Source organism: Vidua macroura, chromosome 4 (assembly GCF_024509145.1).
Source record: "Vidua macroura isolate BioBank_ID:100142 chromosome 4, ASM2450914v1, whole genome shotgun sequence".
In the NCBI taxonomy this organism is placed as follows: Eukaryota; Metazoa; Chordata; class Aves; order Passeriformes; family Viduidae; genus Vidua; species Vidua macroura.
The window spans coordinates 67,980,851-67,997,292 of record NC_071574.1 but is presented as its reverse complement, the minus strand read 5'-3'; the positions used below and the strand labels follow the sequence as shown (position 1 = coordinate 67,997,292).

The following is a 16,442-nucleotide window of genomic DNA, read 5'->3' as shown; positions in this document are numbered from 1 at the left end:
TTTTTTCAGTTTAGACCATTGTCTTCTGTCTCTCCTCTTTAACAGGGATTGAAGATATTTTGGTTAAACGTGAAGCAGACCACAAAAGAAAAAAAATCATTGAAAGGTCAAGGCAGAGTGGTATTGAAGTAAGTCTGTTTTGCAGATTTATTTTTTCTTCCATAATGCAAAATTTTTGAAACACTGCCTTGTTCAATCATGCCTGCTTAACACCAAAAAATTCCTATATTTTACTTTCAGGTTGTTAGAGCTGCTCTTAATTTGCCAGAAACAGCATCATGTGAGGAGGTCCAAGGGAAGTGGCAGGATGCTCATCTCTGCAAAGACCAGAGGGATTTTAACATGGTTGATATGAAATTCAAGGAGGAAGTAAACAATTACAACAACGAAGTCAACAAGGTTGGCATTGAGACATCTGTGCATACTAATCTTGTTCAACTTTCTCAGTAAGTTAATTAATGTGGATGAGCAGTGCCTGACTCTTCTGGAGGCTGAAGCTTTCCCTCTGTCCTCAGCTTGGGGCTCCACATGCTGCCTCTCCTCCTCAGCCTTGTCCTCCCTGAGGGAGAAGATGGCTTAATATTCAAGAAGCTTTTGAAATTATAAATAGGAATGTTTGTGATTACTCATTGTTTCACTTTGTTAAAGCCTTCCACAGGAATTTCTTTGGTTTATTATTTTATTAATAATGTTTGGTTTTGTTCCCTTCACTCCCCCACAACTCTGTAGGTTTGCATGCCCCTTGGTCTCCACAGGAGCTTTCCAGAGAACAATTTGCAGTTGATGGTACAGTCAGGAGCCAAAGGATCCACTGTAAACACAATGCAGGTAATGCAATAACCAGAATATGCTTAGCAGCTACGTGTGCTGAAGTGATGTGTCCTAGAATACAAGCTGTTGGGAAGCTCTTGTGGGGATATCTGATCCCAGAGCAAGGTTTTCATTCTGGACTTTGGCATGGAAAAACGTTAGAAGAATGTAATAAAGACCTCTGTGGGTGATGGAAGAGAGTCAGTGTTTATTATAACCTATTTTTGAATTGCTCCTCAGTACACGAGGGTTTATTGAAATAGCAGAACTGCTTTTGAGAAGGAATGCTGCAGTTTATACAAACAAATCTGCTGTAGGAGAAATACAGGCCTCTGGCCTCTGTTGGATACTGACCCTCTCCTTCTTCAACTTCTGAATAGGAATAACACAATCTTTGGTTTTGGTAGGAGTGGAAGGATACATTTTCATTTTATCATTTGCAACACAGACACCAAGCGAGAGACATTCTATAAAAATGCCATCTAAAATGGAGAGAATGACCACAGCTAAAGAGAGAGCATTCTGGGTTGAGGTTTTTGTTCTGTTTTTAGTACAGTGCTGAGAGGTGCTGAGGGTAATGTAGGGACCTAAAAAATATCTACAGTATTTTTAGTTTCACATTTCTGTGTTCAAATAAGTACACAAATGAGGTATTGAGGTAATGTTGAGGATGAGTCAGGGTACTGGAATAACTTCATAAAGCCAGGTAAGCTCTCCATGCCTTTTCTGCCCCTGGAACATTTCATGAACAAGTCCACATTGAGCTACAGAGCATTTACTGAACATTTGACATTTTTTTACTGTATTTTTCAAGAAAAATCGCTAAGCTTATGTGAACAGAAAGTTGGATGGAAAAGTGATGTTTCCTTTTTTCCTGCCCACATTTAGATTTCTTGTTTGCTGGGCCAGATTGAGCTGGAAGGCCGAAGACCCCCACTGATGGCATCTGGCAAATCACTGCCATGTTTCCAGCCTTATGATTTTTCCCCTAGCTCAGGAGGATTTGTGACTGGCAGATTTCTCACTGGAATCAGACCTTCTGTAAGTTTAAGACTGCTTGTGTTGATACTGACATTTATTTAAGTCTTGGCATTTTAATAGAGAGTATCTGCAATTATAGATGAATGGACTTTGTTCACCTTGGTTTCATATGGAACTTTTGAGGAAGAACATAAATTGCCAGTGTTGGTGCACTTATTAGCAGAATGCTGATGGTGTTGTGCTTGTGTTTAGGAATTCTTCTTTCACTGCATGGCTGGCAGGGAAGGCCTTGTGGATACAGCTGTCAAAACCAGCCGTTCTGGGTACCTGCAACGGTAAGAGGCCTGGTTTAGAATTGGAGTCTTTAAAAGGTCCTTTTGTTGGTTGTTTGATTTCTCTCTTTTTTTTCTGAGAAAGTTCTGTTGACTGTAAGTCCCTGTATTGTTTAGATTAACTTCACTGTATTTGATTTTTACAAAATAGTCTGAATGCTGTTTGTTGTAAGTACAATTTTCTAGAGATCTAGATCAACTGGAACATTACAATTTCAAACTCACCTCTGGCACCTAACAGCAACAGCTTCTCTTTCTGCAGAAGTCTCTTTTTCTGGTATAAATATAGATAGGTGTACAAATTCAGGCAGCTCTAGTTTTTCTTGGCCACGTTGAGTGGCTCTTGTCTTTAGTCAAGCAACACCTCCAGTATATATGGAAGAAAATGGAACTTTTAATTGTGTCAGAGGGTAGTGAGTTCTAAAGGAGGGATGCCCCTTTCTGTCAGAAAACTGTTAAAGCTTGACAGCAGAAATGGAGAGTAATGTACTGTTTAATTTTAAGTCAGATGAGTCCAAGGAAACTGGGGGAAGCAGCATGCTGAAAGCTTTACAAATTAAGCATTTCACGTGAGTGTTGTGTCTATAGGATTTTGGCTTCCAGAATTCCTGATCAGCCCTTAAGTACACTGAAGATGTTGATGAAAACAGTGGTTTTTGTGTTAGAGTTGTATCATTCTTGTTGGTTTGTAGCCTCTTAACAACATTTTACTTCTCTTTTTTTTTTTTTTTTTCCATTTTTTTCCCTCTGGAATAGGTGTATCATAAAACATTTGGAAGGACTGGTAGTTCAGTATGACCTGACTGTACGAGACAGTGATGGCAGCGTGGTGCAGTTTCTGTATGGAGAAGATGGGCTTGATATCCCTAAAACTCAGTTCTTACAACCTGAGCAGTTTCCTTTCATTGCAGAAAACTATGAGGTAGAACACCTAAATCTTAAGTATTTATGAGGGGTGAAGGGGAGACTGAAACACATGGTTAACATCTGGCATATCTGTCAAGGATCCAGTGGCAACACTTGTTTGTCTCAGTTACTTTCAGACTAATGTACAATTTTATTTGCCATTGTATTCAAAATATGGAAGCAATCTGAAGTCTGCAGCATGATTTAAGCAGTCTCAATTTCAGCAGAGCACCAAGCACTGTCTGTTCTAACCCTGCACTTGAATTCAACAAAGATGACTTCACTTTTCAGTCTGTCAAGTTTGATTAGCTTTTACCAGTATCACCACTGCTTATTATAGAGTGGTGATAATAACATAAAGTTATAAGGATTTTGTCTCAGTTGGGTTGAAAACCAAATTTGAAAATTGCTTTACAGCAATGACAGCAGATGACCTTCTCAGTTTGCTTTGCTTTTTCTGGTACAGTGAGGATAGAGAGAAGAATAATCACACAAACTACTTTCTTACAGGTAATCCAGAAGACAAACCATCTGGATGAAGCTTTAGCAAGGATGGAGTCTCACCAAGCTAACCAGCAGTTCAAAGCCATCAAAAAATGGCGAGCCAGACACCAAAACTCTGTGCAAAGAGAAGGAGGCTTTCTGTTGTTTTCCCAAAAGAAACTGGCAAGTTTGAAAGCACAGCTTCCAGGAGGTGAAATAAAGAATGGAAGAGATCCTGCTACTTTACAGGTAACACAGAAGCAGTTGAACTAACCAAACCCTTCAAAAGAAGTTACAGAATTCAGTTTCTTTTGTTTAATTGCTCTGTGAATCCCAAAGTGTTTCACAGTCTAACTAAACAAGTTGCCATTTAAAGGAATCATGTCAACTATGTGGGTGATAAGCTGAGATTTGTTAAAGTCTATGGGCCCTAGTACAAGGGAAGGGGCTAAAAATTGAGCTAAATGTGGTGTTAGAAATGTGTTGTTCGGTCATGGTTTTGTATGGTTTGGTGGGGCTGTTTCCATTTATTGGTGGGTTATTTGTGTTGTTTTGTTTTTTTTTTCATATATACAAAGTAAATCTCTCTTGCATGGACAGCTGTCTGCTAGCTGGATGAGAGCCTGTTTGAATATCAGAGCTGAGCCAGCCCTGCCTAGTTTTTCCAAAAAATATCTTGCTTAAGCCTCTTGTCCATCACGCCACTGGTCTCTATGACATGGCTTCTAATGAAGATGGTGTATGGACACAAAATGCAGACAGGTCCTGCTTCACAGCCTTGCTGTCACAAGAAATTTATCCTGGTGGAACTTGGGCAGTTAGCATGAAACTCTGGGTTGAAGGTGCTGAGAGATGACTCTGTGAGCTTGTCTGCAAAAGCTGTTTTTCCTAATCAGAGGTTCATTTATTGAGCTGTGCTGAATTTGTGTTGCTCTTGACACTTTTTGATAATAAGCTCCTTTTTCATGCCAGCTTTGGACAGATGAGGTGAGAGTCAGCTACAAGCAAAGGTTTAAGTGTATGAGGGTGGTCACTCCCAGTTAAAATCATTCTTTGAGGCCATATTTCACTGCTTTCTGTAGTAGTTACTGTGGAGTAGTTACATAAGTTGGGGTATATTTAGGCATGTAAAGAATCTTGAAATCATTTGTCTTCAAAAGTGTTAAGTATCAGAAAAAGGAGAACACCGTATTTGTAGCTGGGCTGTTTGCTGTGTTGTGCACACCCTTACATTCTGCACAGGTTATCCTTTCCTCCTTCACTGCTGCTTGATGGCTTGTGGTCTTACTGTGGAAAAACCAGCCAGCTTAAAAACCCCCTCTTATTTTCAGTTGTTGAAGATGTGGTATGAGCTTGATGAGAAGAAACAAAAGAAGTATCTGAAGAAGACAAATAAGTGTCCTGACCCAAGCCTTGGGGTTTGGCGTCCAGATACTTATTTTGCATCTGTTTCAGAAACATTTGAAAATGGAGTTGAAGGCTATATCAATAAATGGGAATCTGAGAACAGCCGGAGTTACATGCACCCAGCACTTTCTTCTGATAGGTAAAAACCTCTGAGTGTCTTCTTTTCAGTGAGCCAAAACCCAAAATACCTTTTTGGAGCAAGTTTGCTAAAACTGAAAAGTCTTTACCAAGCCTTATTTCTGATGTGGCCTTTGTGAATCTAAGCAGTGGGTTTCAAAATGGTTCTTGAAAACCAAATGTGCTTAGTGTGCAATGGAGAGGTTCTGGTTATCTGTTCCTTCCAAACCTGAATTTTCTGTGCTGCTGAGGGCTCTAGCAAAGCCTCTCTGGAACAACAGCAATGTATTGCTGTCCCCATGCATATAAAATAATAACTTCTGTAGTGATCTTGATGCACCTTGGAGTTAGCAAGGCTGTTAGGAAGTGCAAGTGGGAGTAAATGGAGTCTCTTTTGACATTCTGGGAATTGGCAGCAGAACTAAAATACAGTTTGGCCAAGGCCTCAGTTCTGTGTTAATGGGCTGTGTTTGTCAGATCAGATGGGGATAGACAATTTTACAGTTTCTGGAGTGTATTTATCTGTAAGCTACCAGGAGAAATTCTCTCAAAGATGTAACTTCATTGAACTGAGCAATGATTCATTCTTTTCTGAGTTTTTTATTTTGTATGTTGAGCTAAACCTCTCATTTCCTGTCTCCAGATTAAAGGATCTGTTGTATTTAAAGTGGCAGCGCTCTCTTTGTGACCCAGGAGAAGCTGTGGGGCTTCTTGCTGCTCAGAGTATTGGGGAACCTTCAACACAGATGACTCTGAACACCTTTCACTTTGCTGGCAGAGGTGAAATGAATGTCACATTGGGTATTCCAAGGTGAGAAGGCTGTGTCCTCAATGGGCCCTTTATTTAAGGCACTTAGGTATATAACTGTGCTAGGTACACTAGCAGGTATATATGTGAATACTGAGGGTGAACAGTCCTTCTGTGGCCTTGTAGATTTTGCCTGCTCAGAATACTTTAAGGTTTTACAATTTTCCAGTTATTTTGGTTCTTTTTCCAGATGCTAAATATCTGTGAAGGCCCCTTACTCTAATCTGATATACAGCAAATCATCAGTTTATTTGGAGTAATGTGGGTCCTGACCTGGCCTCATGTGGGAGTGTGGGATGCCTTAGGTGGGAGGGCATTGTGTTGCTTCAGAGAAGCAGAGGAGGGGAAGAACATACAAGGAAGCATCCATCATGCATCTGTAGGAAACAGACCTCCTTAGTCCTTCTGTTCTTGGAACAATTTATTATCATCTATTCTTTTCTCTTAACTGGGGCAATAATCCAGTTGAGGCAGTGGGGCTGCTGTTGTGCTGTGCCTGGTGGGGAATCAGAACAGAGAAAAGGAGCAGTGCTGTGTAGCCACAGCTCTGGGTGCACATGGCTTTGGTGGAGCTGCCAGCTGCTGCATTCTGCCTGATGAAATAACTTAGATAATGACTTGATGTGCATAGTGCTTTTATGGCTTAATTGGAATGATTGTTCTTTGTTTAAAGGTTGCGGGAAATACTGATGGTGGCCAGCTCAAACATTAAAACCCCGATGATGAGTGTTCCTGTGCTCAATACCAAGAAAGCTCTCAAAAAGGTGAAACAGCTTAAGAAACTGCTCACAAGAGTGTGCTTGGCTGAGGTGAGCCTCCTTTTCAGTGCATCCTTTGAGAGTCAGCAAAACAAACTTTCCTCTTTGAACTCATCAGGAGTTTGCTATGCCATAGTCTTTGGCTTTTTCTCAAGCACGTTTTCCTCTGTCTGTAGAACTGGAGAGATTCTCTTTTGTCTTTGAGACAAGCTAATCTGGCTGTGATTGACATAGAGCTCAGATAGATACCTTTCTACCTGTCCCCCACCCCTTCCTAATCTCACACTGATGACTGTGCTCAATAGAAGCAGAACATGTATCTCTGGAGATTCAATACACTGGGATATGTTCTGTGTTCCCTCTCTTCCTGGCTGTGCACCCTTGTGCTCTCCTACATGCCCTCCTCCTATTTTTTCCACTCTTGTGAGTGGAAAGCAGTAAGAATCAGGTTAAGACTTAGCTGTGTGCTGGAATACTGTCCTGCTCTGTGAGCATGGTCAGTAAAATGAAGCTGTAGAATGGTAATCTGAATTACCTGAGAATGGTAATCTCTTGTGAAGGAGTTGGGTGGGGGGTGAGGCTGTTCTTCCAGTATTGTCTGAGTTAATTGTTGGGAAGACTTAAGTCAAGAGGCACAGTAGGGTACAGTCCTTTTGCCCAGAAGCAAAGCCTCCAGAAAAGTTTGCCACTTAGCCTTGTGTAATTCTGGTTTCCTGTGAAAACCAGAACTGCAGGAAACAAATAAAATGTCTTCATTAAAGGAGTAACATTCCTACTTGGGAATGTTCTGTAGGTCTTGCAGAAAGTGGACATTGAGGAATCCCTGCATGTGAAGCACAAGCTGAACAAGCATCGCCTCTACAAAATCAAATTCCATTTCTTGCCCTATAAATATTACCAAGAGGAGAAGTGTGTGAAGCCCAGGCAGATCTTGCATTTCATGGAAACAAGGTGAGTTTGCTTTTAGATACTTTAATATTTGCTCTTCTTTTGCCTTTTTGAGGGCTTTGCATGTGGTTGATTACAGCTGGTGTGGCTTTTAAAGCAACAGTTGCAGAAAAAATTTACACAGTTTCTTTTATGTCTTGAATAAAATTGACAATTTTATTATTCAAGTCCAGTAATGAACCATCTCTTCTGAAGGTCAATTTGATGTGCAGATTTTATATCCAGATGAGTGTATAATTTTATGCTTTGGATGCACAGCTACATCTGTGGTAGTAACAGAGTTCATTCCAACCTTTTGATTCCTAAATGAATGAGAAAGGGCTGAGAAAAATTATTTGCATTATCCTAGAAGTACTTTTGCATCCAGCAGGGAATAATGTCCTGTTATGAATTGACTGGCTTGTTAACCAAAATAAACAAATTTTTTGACAATTTCAGATTTTCTGTGGCACTGCTGAGCTTTTACATTCTGAGTTGCTTCTTCTGTCAGGTTCTTTAAAGTTCTTCTGGAAGCAATTAAAAGGAAGACTACAAAGATGGCATCTTTTAATGAAGTCAGCACTCGGAAGACAACTCGGAAGGATTTAGATGATGACCAAGACAAGGTATGAAAAAACATCACCTGAAAAACACCTCACTTCTTTCACTATTGTTGAGAACCAGAACTGGAAAAGTGTAGCATGTTTCAGTGCACACAAAATGTGTGAATACTAAATTGCTACTGAAATACTTCATGCATAAACTGTCTTAGCATTCTCATAAAATTAACAAGAAAATTGGAGTTTTTGTGTATTAAATCCTGATTTGCTTAAGACTGTACTCTGAAAATGCCTGTTCATTTTAGGTTCTTTGGGACAAAAGCATATCACTCTTCTTGCTCCCAGATCAGGGACCTGTGGGAGCAGTGGTTGTCAAAACTTTGGGGAAGGTCCTTTGTTCATTGAAATGCTTTTGGATGTTCCTTCTGCCACTCCTCTCCCATCAAGGACTGTCAAAGCAGAGTGACAGCTTATCCATCTTGTAGACATTAATCTTGTTAAATGTTGAAGTTATCAGGAGTGTGAGTTCATTTCTTTATTGTAGTGGACATACAGAAATTAATTTGTCTGTAAAGGTAGAACACTGAACAAGGCATTGTGAAATTCCAGATGTTTGGCTGAAGCCTTTTGATGCTATTGGTACTGACTAGCAGTCAGCCTGATGATCTATCTGTCATGGATTTTTAGACACTGAATAGTCTGGAAGCTGTAGCAGAGGAAGAAGAGAACATTGTTGATGCAGAAGCTGATGAAGGGGATGGTGATGCTACAGAAATAAAACGGAGGAAGAACCAGGAAGAAGAGGTAATGACTTTATAGGTGCTCAGCACAGCTCTTTAGTTCCCTATTTCTTCTAGGTTTGACTTGGGAAGGAAAACTTCCACTGAAACAAAATGCTGAAAAAAACCAAACCCCCCTTGAGAGGAGACAGGAAAGTTCAGCTTTGGGCTGAAGAGTTTTCATTTGGCTCTTTTCTGAAGCCTTGTTCTTCAGGCATTTGGGTGGATGTGTCTGGAAATCAGGCTGTGCTGAAGTTCACCTTAAATTTACCTTTTGCTAATTTTATGCTATTAATTGTCTTCATGCTATTAATTATTTCATGCTATTAATTGTTTTTAAAACTTTACTATGGTCCTTAAAAATAGTCTCCCTGCATGTTTCTCTGTGTTTGGTACTTCATAATTAGCTCTTAAAAGATGGAGTGCTGTAATTTCAGCAAGAGGGTGGGGTGATTGAAAATCCTGAGGGAATCCCATCATCAGAGTTGGATTATGGGAAGAAATTGGACTTTCTCAGGGAGAGCAAACTAAATTCTGCTACAGTGTCAACATCCTGTAGCATCCTGGACTGTGCTGAGAAATAATGGTAAGATTATGAAGAAATAAAGACTAAACTGAATCTGTTGTATAATTTTCTTTACAACAAAATTGCATTTTCTTTGTGCCATAGGGGCAAGATCCTTGCAACTCAGCAGTGAAGAGCATTCCAGAATTAAACTGTTCACGATGTGCTGTGTCTCTGTACAGGTTCTGGCTCTGATAAATACAATGTTATTTCTTTGCAGGTTGATTATGAGAGCGAAGAAGAGAATGGGGAAGAAAACATTAATGAGAATCCAGAAGATGAAGAGGCTGAATCTGAAAAAGAAGAAGGGACTCCTGGTGCTGAAGAAGATCAGAACACAGCAGAGGGTGAAGAGTCTCAGCATCTTTCCTTTGTGTCTCAGACTAAAAAAAGGAAAGATCGATTGATTCAGTCAGCAGAAGTGCGAGTGAGCGCTGTTGTGGAGAGCCACCCGTCCATACAGGATTACACCTTTGACACGGAAAATGAGCTTTGGTGTGAGGTAAGGTGGAACATCTCTGGGTGGTTGCACAGTGGTTGCATGTAGCTCCCATAACAAATGGTTCTTTTCAGTGCAGTGCTGCTGTTCTGTCTCAGCAGAAAGTGGCACTACAAATGTATTTTTGATGTAATTTTTAATAATTTCTCATGTAACTTTTTCTAAAAACAATTTTTGACAGGTTTATTGTGTTTTAATCTTCTAGTATATGATGGTCAGCTGTGTAGCCCTTGATGAATAAAAGCAATGGCTGAACTGTTAAACAAAATGGAAACATCTTAAAGAACAAATAAAAACCTCAACAAGCATGTACCTGTCCCACTCCATAAAAAAAACCCAAAAAACCAAAAGCCATCCCAAGCTGTCCCTGTAAGTTCAGAGATCTCAAAAGAAATGTGGATGAACAATCCTGGGATGGGGAGTTCACGTTACCATTATTCACCTCTAATTCCAGTCAGACATTTATGTTCCTTAACACACAAGGGTAGTTCCATTTGTCAGCTTTTTGTCTGAAAAGAAGTGTGCTGGTTATTGAGCCTGGTGTTCAAGCCTCTTTACACTGTGCTGGTTTTTTCCCATCAGGTTTCTTTGGCATTGCCACTGACCAAGGTGTACTTTGACCTCTCCTCCCTGCTGGCGTCCCTGGCGCGCAGCACGGTGATCCACGAGGTGAAGGGCATCACACGCTGCCTGCTGAACGAAAGTACCAACAAGGAGGGAGAGAAGGAATCTGTTCTGCAGACAGAAGGGATAAACCTGGCAGAGCTCTTCAGATACTCTGATGTGTGTGATCTATTTCTAATCCCAGACTTCAATGCTCTTTTGTGTTCTGGGGGAGATGGTGGATGATGGGTGTCATTTCAATTTCTCAGGGCTGATGTGTAGCCTTTTCAGCTCTTGAACTGTCTTCCTCCTCCTTTTTATCCCAGATGTATTCAGTGGAGCCTTTTCTCAAGGGTAGCTTGCAAATCAGTGTTTGTGCAGCAGCCAGAGCCTATTGACAGATGATTTCACACCATTCTTTTCTCTCTTGTCTCTCTAAATGTTACTTGAGGGAGTTCTTCCATCTCAATGAATTGTAGTTCTTGGAGATGAATAGTTCTGTTATCCCATCTAGCCCACAGCTCTCCAAATTCAGGATTGTTTTAAGCTGCATCTTCTCTTTTGCTAAAAGTTCTGGCTGTCTGAGACACACTGGGCATTGCATTGTGTCGTTTGGAAGACTTTAACTTGTTTTGCTGGTGTATTTTGTTAGCTTGCTTTTTGTGATTTCAGTTAATTTTCTCCTGTGGTGAATTTTGACTCCAGTGCTCCTATTAATCTATTTAGTGCTGCTTAACACAAATCCTCAGAATAATTTTTCTCTGTGTTTGACAACTAGGCTGCTGCCTAGTTATTCTGTAACTGTTGGTGCTGCTTAAGCTCATGAAAAATGGAGGAAAAAAAAACCTGTATCTCTTGTTTTTTCTGCTTCCAGATTTTGGACCTGAACAGACTTTATTGCAATGATATCCATGCCATGGCTAAGAATTATGGAATTGAATCAGCCCTGAGGGTGATTATAAAGGAAATAAAAGATGTATTTGCTGTATATGGTAGGATTTCTTTGCATTTTTGTAGTTTTTATTACCATTAAGATAGGAAAATGCAGCCACATGCTTTCAGTTATGGTTTTGCATGATATTTTCATTTATGTGCCTATTCTTAAGTTGCAGGTTTTCATTGTTTTAATGATTTTAGAGTCTTCTATGAAGACCTTGTTAGTTAATTATTAGGCTTCTTTTAATCAGTAGAAAATAGGTGAGGTTGAATTTATTCCCCCTTTACAGAGTTCTTCCATTCTGGTATATTTTTTGGAAACTACAAGTTTCAGACCAATCAATTATTAATGTCTGAGGAAGCCAATTTGAGGAAGCCAACTTAATTCAAACCAATTAATTATTAATGTCTGAGGAAGCTAACTGAGGAAGTTAGACTTGTGCAGTGGCCCTGAGAAGAGGATCAATCTTGCCTCACTTTGCCTTTTTAATGATGGGAACCTAGGCTCCTGAGTTTTTATATCTTTCCTAAAATAGCTGCACTGCATTATCTGAATGTTCTTCTCTGAGATATGTGATTCAGAGAGCCCAGCCAGGAGAGGCTGCATGACTTCACAGGCACTCACTCACTGGAGTGGAGTCTTGCTATGAAATAAACTATTGAAAATAGGGAAGATTAATACAGTGGGAATTTTAGCAAGCAGTTATAGCAAACAGATTTGCCAGTTGGCAGCCCAGAATGGTCTGACCTTCAAGTTGTTCAAGAACTGCTCAGTAAATGTTGACAGAGCTGTTAATGACCCCATTACACTGAGTCCACAAGTGTTATTTAGGAATAAGTGCAATTTTTTTTTAGCCTGAACAGGGTTTTCTGTGAATGCCTGATATCATGCACGGAGGACATCAGAGCCTTTCTGACTCTGGGGCCCAGCTAATCCAGGCCACCAGATGAGAGGCAAGAAGTCTGTCCCTCCTAGATGGATGGATGTGTGATCCCCTACTGTGGAAACAAGGATGGTGCAGACATTTGCTGATTCTATGTAGAGGAACTCTGCTGCCTTACAGCATTCTTGACATTGCAGTTTCCCATTCTTTTCATTTCAGTTTGGAGAGATATTTTTTTGTATTAGAGTGATATCTGCCTCTCTTGGATATTTGAGGGGAGCAGTTAAGGCAGAGACACACTGCCAGAAGACTGTTAGTAGAGGTGTTCTCCAAGCTGGTTGGATTCAAAGGGTTTATTTTAGACCTGACTTGTTTAAAAAGCCCCACAGACTTAGCCCTTGAATGCTCTGATGATTGGTCTTTCTTGTGTTTTAAGGAATTGTGGTAGACCCTCGACACCTTTCACTTGTGGCAGATTACATGTGCTTTGAAGGCTTTTATAAACCCCTGAATCGCATTGGAATTCAGTCCAACTCCTCCCCTCTGCAACAGATGACATTTGAAACCAGCTACAAATTCTTGAAGGATGCAACAATGATGGGTAAATGATTTAGTTTGAGATCTCTTGCTGCAGCATTTCACATAGGCTTGGTTTCTGTCATAACTTTCCAGTATTTTGAATAATGCATAATTGCATTAGAAAAAATGCTAGAGGCAGAAATTTTAAATAAGCCCTTGCCTAGGAAAGTGTTCCAGATGTTTTTAGTAAAATTCTGTCAGCTTAAATAAAGCCAGCTCCCACATGTAATCTGTGGGGTCTGTGACTCCTTTCTTTAGGAATTAGATGGGCATTTTTACAACAAACCTTAAGCTTGTTAAGATTTGTTATAGCTAAGCTTTATAACAGACTACTAAATCTGCCTTTTTCTGTCTCTAGTATTAAAATTGTCTTCTCTGCTTTGTTTTTATGCCCATGTTATAACTTCCATATATTTTCCAGCCTTGCTGTTCAGCATTTTATTTTGAGAACAGACCTGGCTATAACTCTGATTTAGCACTTTATCTTTGCTTTTTTCCCCTCAAACACAGGCAAAGAGTCAGATTCATTTATTTAATGGTAGGTTTCTCCTGCCATTTGAGATTCCCAAGAGTATCCTTCTGCCCTCTAGTTGCCTCTCTGGAAGGTGTAGAGGTCACATGGCTGTGTGGATCATTTAGGACGTTTGGAGCAGCACTAGCTGTCTACATTTAAGGCCTTCTATCAAAAAAACCTCATGCTTTAAGTCTGTTATTTGAAAGCTTCTATGATCTCAGCCTTTGGATACTAATTACTTCTCTCTTTTGCAAATAAACTTGGTTTCTGTCACTTGCCAGTCAGATGCTTGCTTTGCAGATGCTGCTGTGCTGTGCTAACAGAAATGGGGAGAGCTCTCAGCATGATCTCTTCAGCTCCTGTCTTAAACTGCCTTGCACTGACATCTGAAATACTTCTATCACTGAATTCCTTTTTGCTAATGCTGTTTTATACCTTCTCTGGGAAGGAAGATTGAGTTTTAATTGATAACATTGACTATGATTGACTTAATTAGTCTGAAAATTGTGAAGGAAAAGTGTAAATCCAGGGTGAAATTAAAGAGAAAAGGATATTTCTCACTCAGTTTCACTCTTTGGATTTTTGTTGTATCACATACAGACTTAGAAATGAAATCAGAGGAGTTTTTTGCCAAGTGAAATGCAATGTATGGATAATATTAAGAATAAAGACATTCAGTGCACACTGACAGAAGGGCAGGGTGGTTTGGCAGGAACTGCACTGATTACAAGCAGAGGGAGTTAATGATTTCACCACGCTGGAAATCAGTTGTAATGGGGATTGCAGCAGCCTGGATCTAATTTGCTATAATGTGACTGATAACTTGATTGTACAGTTCAAGAGACACTGTGAGGGTGCCTGGGGCTGATGCCCTGAGCAGTAGGAAGGAAAGGAGCCCTGGAGCCCTGAGCAGTAGGAAGGAGAGGAGGAGGTTTGTGAGGATGGGCACAGCTGAGGTGAGCAGGGCTGTTGGAGCCCAGGCTGCTCAGCAGGGCTCCTTGTGCAGGGAGCAAACTGCATCAGCAGAGAGATCCCCTGGGCTGTTTGCTCAGAGAATGGCTCTTTGTTAACATCACATGAGCAAACAGGGCAGCACCACTGTCCTGTTTAACGATCTAACAAAGGGCTTTTTTTTTCCTTCAGCTGACACACATTTAAGAGCAGCTTTTTAATTATCCAGCTGTGGCTGAGATCAGAGCAGTGAGCACATGCCATACACAGTGTTGTCTATGCTCCTGCCCCCACCCTCTGCATGATGCAAAGTTGAGTACATTTTGCTCAGTGGAAGAAAGATAACCAAACTTAGGAGAAGTTTAACAATTTTATTTCCAATTTCCTACTGCTCTAATGATAAACTTTCAGCTTTCTGTAGTTAGGATGAATGAAAAACAGCCTGAATGCTTACAAAAACAGTGGAAGTAAAGCAATCCCAGCCAGACATGTCATCTGGAGTGCTTCCAAATTTCTGTGACACTATTTCGCTACAGTGAGTAACCACAAAATCAGAGGAATTCATGGAATGTCTCTCCAGTGAAAAGTTCTCTTCATATCTAGCCAGGGGGATTTAAAATACACATCAAAGGGATTCATGCTAACAAAGGAAAAAGGCAGCAATGACAAGGGAATCTTTCTGATTTTGCCTCACATGTATTTTTTAGTGACCTATTTAGTCACCAGGATGTGTTCACTGAAAGGCCAAATCTGTGTTCTCTTACAATTCAGACTGTTTTGTCTTTCCATGCGGAATCAGGAGATTTTAGTAATGTGTGGCCTAATTACTTGCTTGAACCAAAGATGGGGATGAGATAATAGTTGTTGTAGGAGGATTAGAAAGCGTTCTGGCCTCTAAACTCCCAGAAATCCCAATTCAGTGTGAACAGCAGGTGGCAGAACCTTTCTGAACCTGGGGGTGCTGAACCAGATGGCTTCTTGCGCATAAATCAAAATGGTTTCTTTCCAGCACTGACCTTGGAGAAACTTTTGGGAACCTTCTGATAGGATTTTGTTTGAATTGCAGGTGCCCACGATGAGCTGCGATCCCCTTCGGCCTGCCTGGTGGTTGGAAAAGTTGTCAAAGGAGGGACTGGCTTGTTTGACCTCAAGCAGCCCCTGACATAGAATTTTGGTGGTAACTTAAGGATCTGATTGAAATGTTCATCACGAGAGCTGCACGTGCTCCACAGCTATGCAATGAGGGCACATGCTGTGTCTCCAGATGCCTTTCCTGTGCCAATAGGTTTCTTTATCTGGATACCCAATGAGCCTTATCTATTTAATGAGTATAGGAGCTATCTTTTGATCCAAAGAAACACTTATTTACAATTCATCAATGTAAAAAATGAGGTTATTTGTTTACATAGAAAAGAATAAAATGCAGGAGTCGGTCTGGGTCTCAGGCTGTGCAGCTGTTCTGGCAGGCAGAAGTGAAAGCAGAATCTGTTTATGCTGTCTGACTTGTGTGAGGGCAGAATCCCATCAGGATGGGTAGTGCCAGATGCCACGTGGTCATTAACATGACAAATTTCCAGTACTGGAAATAGCATTCCAGACTGGTGTAGCTGGGCACTGCTGTTCTGAACCTCAACACTGCATTGGACCATCTGTGCTCGAGGCATTTCCTACTCTTTTGCTGCACTGATATGAACTTGTATAAACTTCAGAGGATGCATTTTACTAGTCTGCTGCTTCATTTATTAAGAAGAATGTGTCTGTGACACAGATCTTAAATTTCTTTTAGCTGAAGAGTGGAATTCAGAGTTTTCACAGTTTCTCTAGGCATTTTCCAATACTCTTTTAACTTGGGTAAAATAGATCTCACACAGTGAGAGATTTGATTTTTGCTAAAGATTTATTCCTTTAATGCCAATGTGAGCTGCTGTAGGAGTGACTATGTGAAAGACTCTTGTAAGAATTACCAAAACAGAGATTGTGAACTATTTTTGCTTAAATATTCTGTATCAAAGAGGATATTTAATAAAAGAAATTGCTAAGAAA

The 16,442-nt window shown here is 40.4% G+C and overlaps 1 protein-coding gene across 1 annotated transcript in view; it reads left to right on the top strand.

The window, feature by feature from the left end:
• Window positions 1–16,442, top strand: part of POLR1A (RNA polymerase I subunit A) — a 29,049-nt gene extending 12,607 nt beyond the window's left edge. Inside the window, exons 17-34 of the mRNA XM_053975048.1 lie at window positions 46–128; window positions 241–399; window positions 730–828; window positions 1,699–1,851; window positions 2,044–2,126; window positions 2,880–3,045; window positions 3,540–3,761; window positions 4,844–5,058; window positions 5,680–5,847; window positions 6,518–6,653; window positions 7,396–7,553; window positions 8,041–8,155; window positions 8,777–8,893; window positions 9,654–9,935; window positions 10,515–10,715; window positions 11,410–11,527; window positions 12,792–12,956; window positions 15,466–16,442. Of these exons, the coding sequence (XP_053831023.1) occupies window positions 46–128; window positions 241–399; window positions 730–828; window positions 1,699–1,851; window positions 2,044–2,126; window positions 2,880–3,045; window positions 3,540–3,761; window positions 4,844–5,058; window positions 5,680–5,847; window positions 6,518–6,653; window positions 7,396–7,553; window positions 8,041–8,155; window positions 8,777–8,893; window positions 9,654–9,935; window positions 10,515–10,715; window positions 11,410–11,527; window positions 12,792–12,956; window positions 15,466–15,566 (2,741 nt within the window). The 3' untranslated portion in view covers window positions 15,567–16,442. The remainder of the gene's footprint in view (window positions 1–45; window positions 129–240; window positions 400–729; window positions 829–1,698; window positions 1,852–2,043; window positions 2,127–2,879; window positions 3,046–3,539; window positions 3,762–4,843; window positions 5,059–5,679; window positions 5,848–6,517; window positions 6,654–7,395; window positions 7,554–8,040; window positions 8,156–8,776; window positions 8,894–9,653; window positions 9,936–10,514; window positions 10,716–11,409; window positions 11,528–12,791; window positions 12,957–15,465) is intronic.